Genomic DNA, 14,705 nt, shown 5'->3' with positions numbered 1-14,705 from the left:
GGGACAGACGATATGGCGACATTACCACGTGACTGCAGTGCGCTTTCATCACCTGACAGATTCCAGGGGACCGGACCGGTTTCAGTTTCAGTGGAAAGACACAGCACGAAAAAGGCAAGACGGGTGAGAGTGGCAGGTTACAGAGGTCGTACACTAGAGGGACCCGAGCAATGAGAAGGGTGACAGTTACTCACTCTTTCCCTCGCCCTCTCTCACACACACATTGAAATCTGTCATGGAAAAAGAACTCAATACCTTTAGGCCTCCGGAGATGTTAGAAAACATCTGAGTGACTGTATGCGTGTGGTGTGTCGCTGCTCTGAGCTAAGATCGCTGATTTACCTTTATTTTGCTGATTGGAGGACAGTAAACATAAATGTAGACTGAATATTTACCTGCTTCCCTACGCGACTTTGATTTGGGAAAACAAAATTCCCACATCCCCCTTTCAGGCTGCTTGTTCTCAGAAACTCTTGTGTCAGAAGAAATATAAATATTTGGCACATGATGTAAAACGCATCAGCAGCCGTGTGATTATCGTCTCTGTAATAAAAGGAGTTTTGATGGGGTTTACTTCCCACATGAGTTTTTTCACTGAGTGGTCAGTGGTGAGTTCAGCTGCGTGGATCCGTGTGCGAATTTGTGTAGGGTGTGTCCTGGGAAGGCAATGCAAAGAGCTAAGATTGGATTGGTTTTTTAGACCACAGGCTTTGGTGTTGCTGAAACCAACACCTCCCACTGACATCTATTATACTGCAGGGAGTGAGCAAATGAGCGAGGAAGGGGGAGAGAGCGTGCACGTGGAAAGAGAGTGAAGTGGTTTTAAGTCTTAGTGCGTGTTCAGTAAGTAGACAGAAATCCAGTCACCTTTCCATTCAACTTCATTACCACTGCAAGTGTGTGTCAGCACATGTCCATGCTTGTGTGGTGAAAGTGTTTGTTTGCATGCGTCTGCATAGCTTTCCTGTCTATCCTCCGCCCCTCGTTTAGATTCTGTTCAGCACTGACCCATGTGCCCTTGGTAAACAGCTTTTTGCCCTGGCTTGTAGACAAGGGCTTATGTGTTTGCATAAAGGTGTGTATGAATTTTTGCATCCCGGAATTCAGCCTTTAAACCACAACGGCCGCTCTGCATGACAAGTAAATCTCTCGCATAGTAATCCAAAGTCAAAGTTTACTTTACCGGGAGATTCCCCTTCGTTCTGATTGGTCTATACATGCAAACCATACATGGATCAATGTTTCCCCTGTAATGCTGTAAACCAGCACCAGGTACCTTAAATCTCCTGGTGCTAAACTACAAAGCTCATAAAGCTGTGCTGTGGGCATCTTCTCTCCCAGTTTTCTGCCTCTCTCCTTTCAAACTCGATTCCCTTTAATACCAGGAGGACTGGAGGAAGAAATGTGAGCAGAAAGGCGAAAATATGAAGCCACAGAAAGAGAATGAAGTGGAAAATTTTGGTGAGAAGGCAGAAAGAACTTTGGTAAAATGAAAGAAATGGTGAGAGTGGGAAAAATATGTAGGAGGTAAGAGATGGTCAGAGAGAGAGGAGATGAAATTGCTCTTTAATCAGTGAGGGGCTATATGGAGGCGGGCCGAGGTGCCTACTGTAATCCGATACACGCGCCCGCGCACGGCGTGCACGCGCACTAAGGCAGGGGACTGAGTGAGCGGTCCTGCTCGCTGCCACAAACCCGGTGGAGAGTGGAGGGGAAGGAGCGCGTGCTACCGGGAGAGAGAGAGAGGGGGAACAGGGCAGAGCGTCTGAGCGCAGACACGCACAGTTGTGGGAGGACAGCGGAGAGGCACCACGTTTCGTTCTGCCTACCAGCTTTACGCACGCAGATCGAGCTGCTCGGAGATCCTGCGTTGTCTTTTGCGCATGAACTGACCATTACCGGGAAACTCGATGGGAACACATTTAATTTCCTTACCAAGAAAATGCGCCTGAAGATATTTGCATAAAACAATTGGAAATAATTTTAATCCAAGGAGGAAAGACGCGAGTTACTTTTTCCCGTTTCCGTCGCAGTTAGCGCTCTCTGATGATCTTTTTGGTTTCTAGTTTATTTGAAACGCACAATTTTCTTTATTTACTCTGCTGATCTGTTTCCCTGCGCTGCCGACTGTGCGCACAGCAATGGATTTTAAACCGTGTTTAGAGTTCAAATTGCGTTTCTAGACAAGTTGCTCTGGTTGAGGAGAAGTGGCGGCACGCACTCACACTGCTCGCATGAACTGTTTTTCTCCGGCGTGTTATTCTTAGAGAGTCGGGTGAACGCTTTGGATTTTGGACACAACCGTGTTGCACGTTAGAAAAACAGATAACTGTGGAAACGGTCAGGGAAGTGCGACCTGGAGCCGTGTGTCAGATAAAGCAAATAAAACCACACAGGAGGAGAAGACGTGTTTTATTCTGAGGGAGAAAGATGGATTTATTCGTTTGGCTCTGTGGATGTATTTTGGCTCTTCTGTTACCTTCAGCGGTAAAAGCCGGGGAAGGAGGTAAGTTTGATGCTGTTGATGTCCGCCTAAATCCAAGCGTCACACAAGGTGTAAAAAGAGAAAATAAGAGCAGTTACACATCACAAAACGAATAAAAGTTGTTTTCTTTCAGTGCAGTGAAAGTAAATTCAGGGAAAGCATTATTGCGCATTTGGTGACTACGGGCTCGAGCCAAATCCCCGCGCACTGCTGAGGGACGTTGATTACTTTAATCACATTTAGGAGACAGACCCGCGCTGCTGGATGGCCTGTGAGCCAGCTCTCTCGGTCCGGTGCAGGGACAAACGTTAGGAAGTACGAACGGGCAACAGAAATGATTTTGTCACAATGACTTTACAGATGAAGTATCTTCGTCACCAGCCGAGTTTATTTTTTTTAAAAATTTAATCCAGGGCTGATTTCGAAGGGATCCTGGTTTAATCAGCGTTGATTTTATCGTCTTAAAAAACATCAGTAACGACGTTCAATAATAAAAAGATGACAGATCGAAATCTTCTGTAAATTCCTGTCGGGAGTAATTTTGTTGTCAGCAGTTCTTCTTCCAGCACGTTTCCATCTCTTGCGCTCTTCTAAAATTCCTCGAAACTGTCTTTACTAAAAGGAAAAAAGCTGAACGCATTTCTTTACGGTGACTGCCTGTCATTCCGGGAGCGCGGAGAGGTGGCGGCCGGTGTGACGGGACTGCTGCCTCCGTGTACCGGTCTCCACGGAGGCTCGCGTTCACTCCCGAGCCCGTGTGAGCGACGGGATTTGCGGCTGTGTAACCCGACCACGAGTTCACCTTCGAGTGCATAAGCGGGAATATGATGTGAGATGGGAACACGCATTTGCTTTTTACGCTCTGTTAAATGCGGAGAGGCAGAATCTATCGCTGTGTGCGTTTTCGTCTCCAGACAACCTTTACGCACGAGGAGGATAGCCACAAAAATCTTTTTCCATATGTGAACTTGATGCACAGACGACGTTTTAAGTCTCTTTGATTACAACGAACCTACTTGTCACCACATAAAACACTCGTTACCCAAAGTTTCTGTTACATCGTCACAGGCAGGGGCGTATGGGGAGTTCGACTCAGCTGATGGACACTCAGGACTCCGAGTGGTCTGACATAGTTTACGTAAATTTAAGAGCTTAGCTACTGCGGCCCTTACCAGGAGACTGATGCCTTTTGTTTTCGCTGCACACAATGATTGTTACCACTGGTTTCTCATTGCTGCCTATGCAAAGACCTGAATACTTGGAGATATACTTCTAGTCTCTCCTCGAGTTTCACTTTCTGCTTTGTGGTGAATGCACATGTGTAAATCTAGAGAGAGAGAGAAAGAACCGAAAGGGGGAGGCTGCAGGGAGGTTGGTGGCATTCGAGGTTTTACTGCCTTATTCCGGAGGGCTTTTGCAGATCTCATGACTTGGATTGAGTGGCCCTGATTGCCAAATGTTGTTTTGGAGAACCACTTTGTACAGAAGGCACAGGGAGGGCATTCTTTACACACAATTCACTTCTGATGTGAGAAACTGTACGGTGGAGCATTCTGCTATCTGTGGATATTTTTACATTAGGTTAAATCTGAACTAGTAATTTAAGGCCTGTGTGATGTGAATGTTCAGATGATTAATATTATAAATAATTAATAACTGCTGACTTTGTGCAAAGCATGCAACGGTTCTGAGGCTTTCCTGTCCAGAAGAAAGAACAGCAGGTCATTTGATCAGCAGTTGTTTGTCTTAAAATTAGTCATATTTACATTCAACACCAAAGCAGGAAGTATGTGCTGCAGTCCAGCACAGGAAACATTCAGATGGAAACTCTGTGGCATTCAAGGAAGATGAATGAGGTGTTTAACTTCAATGCCAACGACTGGAGTTTGTTCTTTTTCCAGCTAAATGACGCTGACAGTGGGGATAAATATGAGAACATGTTGATATTCTGTTCTTTTTTGACCTTTTACTTTATGTTTGCTGACAGCAGCCTGATTTTCCTGGGGACCCCCTCGTGCTCCCCTCGAGGTTTCCCTGCAGGTACACCGAGCATCTCTGGAACAAACACACACATTTTGAGCAGTAGGCTATACAGAATGGAGCTTTCTCAGCAGTTAACTTTTATAGATGCCTCTACTTTGTTTTCTCTGGAGAGATGAGCAAGGAAAGCATAGTGAGACTAAGAAGTGTATATATAGAGAGACGCAGGAGGGATGGAAGTACAGAGGGAGGAAGTAACAGAGACAGCAGAGACAGAAACAGGCAGAGGGAAGCAGCAAAAAGCAGTGAACGAAACGGAAGAATGATTTTTAGCCTCGCTGTTTGATCCTGTTTCTTCATTCCGTTTGATCACAGCTGTGCCTGGAAGGGAGATAAACGGACATAATTGGCCACTCAAGACCAGCTGTCTGCCTCCATAGTGTCTCTGCTGAAATATGGTGGATGATGAAACAGGATCACCATGATACTAAGTGTAAGAAGTGTGCTAGCGTGGTGGTGAATTGCCCACAGGTACGCATTAAGGTTTGGTTTATGCGATTGTTTTTGATGGCTCCAACCGGCCTGGTGTGATTTTAAAAGTCTGAGCAGTGGGAAGAATTTCAGGAGGTGAAGTTAACAACTCCATTTACATGCAGGGGAATAAATAAGAACGTCTGGCAGACTTAAAGGCTTACCGTCTAGCAGGTGCTTCACCATCCACATGAAGATGTTTTAGTTTGGTCGCTGAACATGAAACAGCTTCTCCTGTACGTGCACCGTGTGCTGTGAGTGTGAGTGGGTCTCTGTTTCCCGGTGGGGTCGGCTCGTAGTAATTAAATGTTACATCAATTTGGGTCATAATGCTTTGTAAACGTCAGCTGGCCATCAATAAAACAAATCATCCATGTCATTCACATAATGGGGTTATAGCTCAGAGCCTAATGAACTGACTCGCTGCCACAAACAGTCATTCCACGTAATTACAAATCCAGGTTTTAACCTGAAACACTGCAGATATTAGAGCACGCAAATATGAATTCAACAGTATTTTCTGTAATTGCACAGGCCTTTACAGAGCTGTGTAAAAACTCAAACAGCATGCTTATCATTAAGAGCAATTAACGATCCTTAAATCAGCTTCTTGATGAATTTGTGTGCATTCTCCATAATCTGTTTGTTTTGAGTTATTCTTTTCTGTCATCTTTGTCGACTGATCCGCTGATTCTGAGGGAAGGAAAACAGAAGATTATGTGTAACGTGCGAACTTTTGCCAACATGAATTGGAAACTTTTCTCCCCATAAAGTACACACAAAAAAATGGAGCAATAAAAAAAAAATTGAGCAAGAAATCAGGAGAGTTTGGATGTGTGCAAGAGAGAAAATGAAAGGGAGAAAGTATTACGGGGCATTAGTGAAATAAGAGGAAGGCAGCAGAGTGTGAAGCAGTAGTTGAGTGGAGCCACCTGCAGTAAACTAACCCAGATTTATTCTTCTCCTCTGAAACGCACAAGAAAGTTTCTGGGCAACATCCTGCACATTTTATTAATAAATATGTACTCCTATTATGATACACTGAAGGTGACGGATTTAATTTTCTTCATGTGATCTTGATAAGTATAAAATGACATTATAATAAAGGGATGTTTGACGCTGAATATGAAATGTTGCTCACCCGTTTTTTATAGATATCAGAGAACAGATCAGACTAAACGTTGCGTTGGCCTGTGATGGTCAGGTTTATTACTTACTAGGTTTATTAAAACATTTTATCAGATAGCTCAGTTTGCCGAGCTGGTGCAGGTGACACCTTAGAGCCTTTCCACTGATTTCATTTTAATCATCTTGCAGGCAGCAGGTGTTTTCCACCAGGCCTCAGGATTAAGTGTTACACATATTCATCAGTGGCTCAGATCACCACGGTGGCTTTTTTCCTTTTTTCCAGTTTTTTAAAACAAACAAACAAACAAAAACAAATGCACTACATGCCACTGAGCCGTGCAGCTAGAAGAAAAACAAAAATCACATGCATCAAGCACGATGACATTAGTCTCTCAGTCATTAGAATAATGATAGCCTAAAAACAGAGTGGTTTTTCCATTGACATCAACAACCTAGCTGCAATGAGCGAATAAACATTAACCCAATTAACCTTTGGCACAGTCGCCCCTTCTCTTTCTCTCCTCTCATCTGTAAAAGGGAAAGGACAATTAGTGGGTCCAGCAGGATGTTCTAATTACAGTTATCATGCCATTAGTAAACTGTTAGTATTCTAGTGTCTTCATTGGCCACTGGTAATGACTGGAGTAATTAGAGAGGATGCTGGGAGCGAGTGGGTGTTCTTGTGTTTGCAGCCTTGTGAAGAACATTTGTCCTCAGAGGGAAAGGGAGATCATGGAAATCTTTCAAATGAGGATATTTGCCTGTTCCCACTTCTTTTAAAATCCTCGCACACACAGAAAAACCTGTGTGTGCGTGTGTGTGTTTGTGAGAGAGTAAGCCAGGCCTTCTGTGTCTGCAGCAGTCCCTCCGGAGCGCTGTGGAACGAGGCCACAGGTTGTTTTCCTTTTTCTCTCCTCGTCACACCGAATCATCCTGTTGTTTTCTACTTTTCATGGTACTCCAGCTCTTCTTTAATAGTGCGCTCTGTCTCTTTCTCCACACCTCCCTTCTGTCAGTGTTTTGCCTCACCCCGATTAAGAAACCTCCCTCACCTTCTTTTAGCCCCACTTTGCCACGGTGGAAAATCTCTTTACTGTTTCAGCCGCTCACTTTCTGTCTGGTCCCTGGAACTCTGTCAGTCTGTGTTTTCTCGTACTTTGGAAATCCATTCACATGACTCGCTAGAGACGCTCATTCATACGCTGCTTAAAAGGAGCTCTATTCAGTGACTTAAAGGAATACGTCACATTTACGGCCCACCGATCAGTAAAAACATTCCTTACATAATCAGTTTTTTTATATACAAGATATAGGATGATTGATAGCAGCCTTCACTGCAATCATAATGTCAAAGTTAGCAATTTTATTCAACTACACAGCAGGGCTTAGATGTAGCTAAAGAGATTAAAGAAGATATTGACTAAAAAATGTCTAAATATATGAAAAGTCTGTGTTAAATGTGCAATACGTCAGATTACTGGCTTGGAAACACTAAATTCTGATGATTCAGTGTAGTTTTTATTAATGCTGTCAGCGTTAATCTCATTAAAATGATGTTAAATGAGATTAACGCTGAAAGTACTCGTTTTTATTGCTTTCAGTGTTAGTTTTGGTCTTTTTCAGTTGTTATTGTATCGAAAGTATATGTCAGAGGTGAGATTTAGGGAAACGAGTGCACGTATTACAATAAAAACGCAACTTTTTGAAAGCAGTGACTCCAGAGTCTCACTAATCACAGCCATCATCACCTCATCAGGCAAACAAATTATATTTTCTCTACATTTGAGTTTAATTTTTGTTCATTATTTTGTTTTAGTTACTAACAACAACCATGACAGAGACTGTAATTTTTCTTTTTGCACAGTCATCGTCAGGTCAGTAAACACATCGATGGATTTGCATTTGCAGCCATTAGAGAGCCAGGGTTTATTTTTCACCTTGTAAAGCCTCACCTGCAATTAGAACGTCTCCCACAGCCATCCATCAGCATCAGCTGACACTCCCAGCTCCAAACTCAGATCTTTAGCTTCTTCGGTTATAGCTGGCACGCTCACACGGTGCCCTGATGTTCGTTTGCTTAGAGAACTTAAGGAAAGTCGGGTCAGACCAAAGCAGCACCAATAAAAACAACAACTCGTTCCAGGACGAGGAATTCTACTGACTGCACCTTTAACGGTCTCCTTTCCTCACGCTGCTCTGCCTCTGGGAGTTTTTCCAATTAGCCGCTGCTGCTCTGGTATTGATCTGAAGTCTTTCTCTGTGTCTTATTTTGTCTATTGTTAGATTCTGTGTCTACTGTCTAAAGTCCCGTAGATCAGGGTGTGCCTTTGCTCCTGAGCAGAGAAGCTTGATCTGATGTCGGTGCTTTTTCTGTATCACACGCTCAGCTCTTTTTATGAGTCACTTTCTCCCTTCTCCTCATTCTCCGATCGCTCTTTCCTTTCTTTCAGATCCTTTGTAGTCTTCCACTCATCCCTCCCTCTGCTTTACACAGATATAAACACACGCTCACTCTGTGGTTTTCCACTGAGTCTTAATGCAGGGCACCTGGAGAAAACAGCCCCACCTGTTTGTGTGTCTGTGTGAGTACAGTATGTGTGTGTAGGTTATAATTTTTTTGTCCGGTGAGCTTTTTCTGAGCTGCTGACTTTCTCCTTTCAGCTGATGAGAGACAGATGTTCTTGCATTACTCTCCCTTTCTCACTTTCATCCAGCTCTGGCTTTTTCTCCTTTGCTCTCTTTTCTCTTTCTCCGTCCATTCCTGACGTTTCCCAGGTTTGGGGGAATAAAAGCACCTGGGTATGATCCAAACGACACATTTCACTTTGTTATTTTCAGTGTCTGTCATATTCCCAGAGTCACACGAAAGGTTTTTAATTGTGTTTGTATCTCTAACGTTTAAGGATTCAGTGTCTGCAGCCTTTGTAGGTGTTTCACAATGTTTGTAAATAGTGAATGAAATGCAGAGAAAGATTGGAAAACTTTCCCCTCAGGCTTTGATGCAGATGGCCAGAACATACTGATAAATTTAAGGACCCGACTCTTTAATGGTCACGGTAACGAGGTTGCAAGTCTCACGCTGCTGTTGGTGGATAACAGGTTGATAGTTTCTTAACAAGCTTTCTGGTTAGCTGACTCATTTCCTTGCTTTCATAACAAACACTCACTAAACCACTAATGCTTTCATGACGGGGTCGGACCAGCGAGAAGAAATGTGGACTCTGACAGATTGGCAAAGTTCTCGCAGACAAGCAAATCGATTGCTGCGAGCTGAAAAGTGTCTGTTTAGAGTCAAATCAGACTCCCTCAGAGGGAAAACGAATCTGTAAGAGAGCTTAAAAACAAGGTCAGAAAATTTGCATTTGGGGCCAACAAACAAGGATCTGGTTCAACTGTGCGAACCAGCTTCATGTAGAAGAGTGTGCACGAGTTCAGGTCTGTGGGAACTGTCATAGATTCCTCTGTGGGTACATCCGAGTGTATGTGTGTGCTGAGGTGGGAATGTGGGGAAAAGTTGCTGAATAGGTGTTATCAAGGATGCAATACTAAACGTGGCAGAGAGCCATAAATAATGCAATGACCTGTCTTAGCACCATTTACTGCTGCTTATCGTGTGTGTGTGTGTGTGTGTGTGTGTGTGTGTGGTCTGTATTCAGAATGGGGATGTTCAGTGGTTGCATTTGTTGTGAATGTGTGGTGCAAATACAGCCTCTCCCTGAAGATCACACATGCTGATGTGGTTGAGAGAAAAGCTTTACCGTGTGAAAACGAGGGTCAAGAGGAGGAAAGTGTTTGGATAAGGCAAGGACACACTGCGCCAAAGAATACGCCGATGTTTTGATATGGCGCCTTGTGAAAGTACCCGCTCGGCGCTGTATCGGCCCGAGCCTATTTGATGCTACGCTGTAGGATTAGACCAAATGATAAAAAACAAAGTCAGACAGGACTTAACCCTGATTCAGGTTTCCACGGTACTGCAGTCACTGTAGCCTCTTTTCCACTAGCTAGCTTTTCCCCTAGTTTTCAATTAGGTGGTAGCACTTCTTCACAGGAATCAAACGGCAACGATGCACATGGCCACACCCAAACCTGGAGTCCGACAGAAAGCTGCAGGCCGAGCAGCAGGCGCACCATCGCCTCGACGTCCTCCAATCTTGTGTTGTGTCGCATAGAAATGGCATCACTGGACTTTCAATAAGTGCCCCTCAACTGTAATGGAAACCAACCATTACAGTTGAATCAAATCTAGTGGAAAATAAGCTTAAACCTATGAAGAGAACCTCTGCTGTTATAAAGTCTATTCTCTGTGTTAGCGTAATAAAAGAAAAATGAGTAAAGCAAGCATTGCGGCACCAAATTAAGCTGCTGCTTTCCATCGTTTACTTGTAATCGCCAGTTACAAAGTAATTATTCACCAAGCCTTCAGAGAGGCAGCTCCGTAAAACAGCAGAATAAAACCAAAATAATCCCTGTCTCCTGTCGCCGGCAGCTGTTGCATTCATCCTGTTTGCCCAGCCCCACTTCACCAGGATGGACCGTCACCTTTGCAGCTGCTCGCAGCTTTTTTGTGACGATTAAAGGATGATTCTGTCTTTAACCTATTTGGTAATTCTTGACGTGAAGTCAGGCATTTCCCCCACTCAGCATCTTCTCTGTTCTGACACACATTGCACTTTTTTTCACAGCGTGCACGTCTGGGTGGGGAATACAAATTAGGATTATAACAGGTTTGCTTTTGGAAGCTGTATTTATGTACCTCCCTGTTTTACAGACATAAACCCGGAGCCGTGTCCCTCCCTTTGCACGCTGGCCTGTCGCTGCAGGGGCCTGACGTTTCACCGGCTGTATATTTACATGTTTCTTGTGCAATATGAAATTCATCATGAATGGCACTTCATTCTAAAGGATCTGATGTCATCCGTGCCCTCATCGCCTCAATTTGTGTCACTCTCTGCTCTGTTTGGATGCAATGTTTGTTGATTGACTTTGTGTATGTGTGCACGTCCGGAGATTAATAGACCCTTAAAGTAAAGCAGACACTATACTTCATGCACACACGGCACCTGCCTAAATATCCCACCGGCCATATTCATCAGACACTTGGAGGAGCTGTCTTTATCGGCCGTATGCCAGAGGTGAAACAGGGAGAGGAGAGGTAGTGAGACTCAGCCAGAATATATATATATATATATTTAGCATTTAGCTTTAGCAGCTAACACCTGATACCAGAGCTAGCCTGTATCAGCTGACAGCTCAAAATCAGCTGATACCTTTATGCACATCCTATTGGAAAACCTCATATAGAGAATGTTATGCTACAACTGCTGCTACCTCTGCAAGCCACTTTGCAACCCACTTCTACTCCAGTTTCTCCTTTTCATGCCATTTTTATGCCTGCTCTGTACCAGGAGTTTAGCCCCCCCCACCTTAAGCTTCCCACATGTGGAAAACAGAAAACTATGTTGCCAAATATAGATTTCAAATAGGAATAACCTTCTTTTAATCAAAGTGGTCCTAAAGGATACCATTAAAATCACGGAGAGCAGCTCCTGAGGTAAATGCTGAAGTGTATAGTTGCACAGGTATTTGTTTAAAGCGTCCAGCCAACTTTAACCACAAATGATTCATGTGTAGCTGAGTCAACGTCTATGGAAAGAACAATTTGGTCAGCTATTAAAAACGAAATGTAAAAAAAAACCAAACCTCTGGATGTGCCAGAGTCGATTTCCTTATCCTTTAGATAACATCCAAGCAGGAGTTCATTTATCAGTCAAATTTGAATCCGCAGTCATTGATTCTACACCCCTTGCATCACCTCTCCAAGAGTTTTCATTAGCTACGTTTAGCAAAGCAGCGTGTGCTAAAAGTAGTGTTTGGCTGATGTCGTTGTGAGATTCCAGAGTGGTTAAACACTAATCCAGGTGGTGCTGAGATGAAATCCATCTGGCTGGGTTACATCGCCCACGTAACCCTACTCCTGTACCACTGTATGTCAGGAGGACATAAACAGGACTCGTTGGTTCACAGCGCGAGAGACCAAAGAGAGGCAGGCAGAAACGCTGAGATACGGAGCGGTTATCACTAATTGTTTGCAGACGGAGTGAGGTAGACACCAGATACAGATGCCAAAGTGTCACTCACGGTGTGCGCTGAGCGCTGATGTCTTACCGGCTCTTTAATCCTCCCTTACTGACTCTAAACGTCTGATACGCAGTCAGCCACGTGAGCGTGGCCACAAAGTGATATTTTCGACGTGCTTTTTTGTTTAACCTTTTCTTTTAATTAGTTTCGAAGATGGTGCCCGATAAAGTGTTTATGCGTGCGTGTATTAATGTTTGCATATGTTGACTCCACTCAGAGTAAGTTTACAGTAGCCACACTATTAATAGCTACGGCTTTAAAACATGCTGCATTCTGCCGAGCAGTTTGACTTGGCTATGTCATCCCTCTCAGCACAGTGGCGATAAATAAAACGTCACGGCCCAGCGGGTGAGATAGTAGCAAAGACAGCTCACCTAACCTCCCCCTGCTGCTCTTCCTCTGTTTTTTTCTTTTGAGGCGAGTTTCTTGATGCATATTTAGTCACGGCTGAGAGACCAATAAACTACTGACTATCAAGAGCTTGATTGTGAGTTTGTTTTTCCTTCTTTTGAAAACAGGAAATTATTTTTAGGGGCTGCTCACCGGCCAAATATTTCCCATCAAGCAGCCGGCGCTCACAGATGCTGTTTTCACTAGAATAACCTGGCCTATTGTAGCCATCTTTTCTTCCTCCAAAATATTTGCAGAAAATCCATCTGCTTTGTTGGAGATGCTCTGATTGATCACATTTTTGGGGGCTGAAATTCTTCCCTGGATATTTGAAATAATAGTCTCTTTTTTTTAAACAAAAAGCACTTACTATTAATTTTCTGTGCTATAATTCATTTTTCTGCCGGTGCAGAAGAACAAATTACTCATGTTATCTACTTTAACCCTAACCTGCATCACTTGGGTGGATGTTATTGTGGAGCAGACTAAAAAACGTGGTGCTCGACTGTTCTCTGTCTGTCGCTGGCTCAGACTGCGCCATTATATCGGGCTCAACAAAGCTCGCATTCAGCACATACTCGCCACGATGGTTTAACTTGTGTTTTGCAGATCTTAAACAATGAGGAAGCTCGGCATATTTAGCCCGTGCAGTCCATCAAACAGGAGAGCCAGCATTGTGCACAATAAGTGCCAAAGATTTCATACAGTGGAGTTGTGTGTGTTGTGCCGCTGGGTGTCACAGATATGTATGAGTTACCCATCTATGTCAGGGTACATCTGCGGCAGTGAACGAGGAGTATTGTTTATGATGTGACACAGACGTATGAGTGCTGACAAGTGGGTCCGCTCTGTGACAGTAACTGCTGCATCTGGCAGTGTGCGTGTGTGTGTGTTTGTGTGTCTGTGTGCGTGCATGGGAGTCCTTCCAGGCCAGAATGAAGTCTTTGTGCTTCACGATGCTGTGTTGACCTTTAACCCCGCACACACAGAGACACACTCATATCCTGTCTCTGCACACACTGCTCTTATCTGCATTTTATCTGTTTTGCTTCATTTATTGTGAGAATTCATGCACGATGAACAAATATGCTCTGAAATAACTGGAAGTTCACACGTGCTCCTGGTCAGTATCGATGAGCAGACAGAACTGTAGCCCCGCCTGCTGCTGTGAAGGTTATTACAGATAAAAATTAATATGGAAGTTTATCTCTCATCATTGTTTTATTATTTGTCTTTCAGTTTTATTTTATTTTTTCACCTTTAGTCTTCCGGGTCACGTAGCCTCTGCCCTCTTGCTCCTGAATTTCCCTGAAAACGTGAATCAGTGAACTTAATCTAACCTGTGAACTTGTGTATTGACCTGTGTTAAAGTTTCAAACACGCAGGATGATTTTGGTGACCAAAGCCTATAAGTAATCATATTATCCACTTGAGTTTTCCAGACTTGTGTAAAACATGATTTCTCCTTATCTCTCTCTGTTTCCATCCAGCATCTGAACCATGCGGCGGCAATTTAGATGCGAGCGATGCGGGCTACATCACCACCCCCGGCTACCCTCTGGAGTATCCACCTCACCAGAACTGCCGCTGGGTCATCACGGCCCCTGAGTCTTCGCAGCGCATCGTCCTGAACTTTAACCCGCACTTTGAAATAGAGAAACTGGACTGCAGGTAAGCGAAAAATGCACAAAGGACTTGATATATCTTGCCAAAAAAAGGAGTAAAAACTAGCAGATTAAGAGATTTAAAGCTGCTCGCTAAGTCGCAGCTAAGGAAAGACGAGAAGTTTTGCAGACGGCTTTTTCTGTGAGCCAGCCTTTCTCTGTGTGAGAGTTGCAGAGTGTTTTCGGTGAACTTCAGCCCACTCTCCTCCTGTTTCTCTGGCTTTAACTATCCCATAATAATCACTCTGGGACCTCCCTGGGTCCCTTGTCTCTAATTATCAGGGTCTAATTACAACACATTTACTGTTCCAGCATGGTTTTCACACTTTGGAAGAATTAACACAGATTAGAGGATTTGGTGTCCATCATTGTTTTTTGGCTGTTTG

The 14,705-nt window shown here is 43.8% G+C and overlaps 1 protein-coding gene across 3 annotated transcripts in view; it reads left to right on the top strand.

The window, feature by feature from the left end:
* The first annotated feature begins 1,709 nt into the window (after positions 1-1,709).
* The window catches only part of LOC102785402 (neuropilin-2-like), an 87,176-nt gene continuing 74,180 nt past the window's right edge, over positions 1,710-14,705 (top strand). For all 3 annotated transcript variants that reach the window (XM_006793663.3, XM_006793661.3, XM_006793662.3), the window contains exons 1-2: positions 1,710-2,506; positions 14,146-14,326. In XM_006793663.3, the coding sequence (XP_006793726.2) occupies positions 2,431-2,506; positions 14,146-14,326 (257 nt within the window). In that variant the 5' untranslated portion in view covers positions 1,710-2,430. The remainder of the gene's footprint in view (positions 2,507-14,145; positions 14,327-14,705) is intronic.

The sequence above is a fragment of the Neolamprologus brichardi genome, chromosome 16 (genome assembly GCF_056152115.1).
Source record: "Neolamprologus brichardi isolate AB-2024 chromosome 16, ASM5615211v1, whole genome shotgun sequence".
Lineage (NCBI taxonomy): Eukaryota > Metazoa > Chordata > Actinopteri > Cichliformes > Cichlidae > Neolamprologus > Neolamprologus brichardi.
This window is presented reverse-complemented; position numbering and strand designations above follow the sequence as displayed.